The 1,250-nt window shown below is 33.9% G+C and overlaps 1 protein-coding gene across 1 annotated transcript in view; it reads left to right on the top strand.

The window, feature by feature from the left end:
• The first annotated feature begins 233 nt into the window (after positions 1–233).
• LOC119582355 (probable acyl-CoA dehydrogenase 6) overlaps positions 234–1,250 on the top strand; it is a 5,726-nt gene continuing 4,709 nt past the window's right edge. Inside the window, exons 1-3 of the mRNA XM_037930571.1 lie at positions 234–308; positions 698–818; positions 1,120–1,246. Coding sequence (XP_037786499.1) covers positions 234–308; positions 698–818; positions 1,120–1,246 — 323 coding nt within the window. The remainder of the gene's footprint in view (positions 309–697; positions 819–1,119; positions 1,247–1,250) is intronic.

Below are 1,250 nucleotides of genomic sequence, written 5' to 3'. Positions count from 1 at the left end.
GATACATGGCTAGGTGAGAAGCAACACTAATATTTTCAAAAATACATAATTTTTAAAGAGTGGCAACCTAAAGTTTCAGAAAATATGCAATTTTAGATTATTTTCCCTTTGCTCATGCTGTTTTGCAGTATTTTCTTTACAATTTCTCTCATGTTTAGAGCTCTTTCCTTTTGGGGGTGATATCTAAATAAGATACACTTTAACAATATGAAGTTACCTTAAGGGAAAAGGCAATGCTGAAGCTTAATATTCTGTCCTTCAAAGTAGAAATTACATTAGACTACATATTAGATTTTATGATTGGCAGTGTGCTGATTGATAACAATATTATTCTTATATGTATACTTTACAAGTTCTTTGTGTAAAACTAAGCATTCACACATATTTGCTTTGAAAATAAATTTTGCTTTTTGATACCCCTGCTAATAATATAACATATTGTTTTTAAATGAAATACAGTGCTATAACAAAGTAAAATAGTAAACATCAAAATCAGATTGTAAAGCCAAAATTGAACTTTATTGGTTTTCTTGTCAGATGAATGGAGTCTGACTTGAAATATCAGTGTTCCTCTTACTGTTGTGGTTGCATTTCATTTCATCTTCTGTGCACATTACTGTGCATATGACCTCTTTATCCTCTGCTCTTCTGATTAGGCAGTTTACTCAAACTCTTTCTTTTCTTTCCCAATGTGTAGTTGATTGACACAGAAATCAACCCACATGTTGACAGGTGGGAGGCTGAGGGACAGTTTCCAGCCCATGAGGTCTTCAAGAAGCTTGGACAGGCAGGTTTCCTTGGTGTCACAAAGCCTGAAGGTTAGATTTTGCAATGAGTTCTCCCTTTTGGGTAAAAAATTGCTTATTCTCTGCTGTAACTCTCTTTAGTTTCTGTCTTCATGTATATTTAGCTTTAATGTTAACATTGAAAATGGAATCATCACCTTATTGAGTAAATAGTTTAAGATATACTGTAGTTGTAATCATTGTGTTAAAAGGTATTGAAATTAACAATGATTCATATATTTCTCTTATTCTTATATGTACATACAAGATGTACAATGATGACATGCAATTCAATATCAAGTTTTTAAGTATCTAATCTATTGATGAATTACAGAATATGGAGGACTTGGCTTGGACTACACATACAGTGTTGCCATGGGGGAGGCTCTTGGCAATGTCACTTGTGGTGCAATCCCAATGGCTATTGCTGTGCAGACTGACATGGCAACACCTGCACTTGCCAGG

Source organism: Penaeus monodon, chromosome 15, assembly GCF_015228065.2.
Source record: "Penaeus monodon isolate SGIC_2016 chromosome 15, NSTDA_Pmon_1, whole genome shotgun sequence".
Lineage (NCBI taxonomy): Eukaryota > Metazoa > Arthropoda > Malacostraca > Decapoda > Penaeidae > Penaeus > Penaeus monodon.
This window is presented reverse-complemented; position numbering and strand designations above follow the sequence as displayed.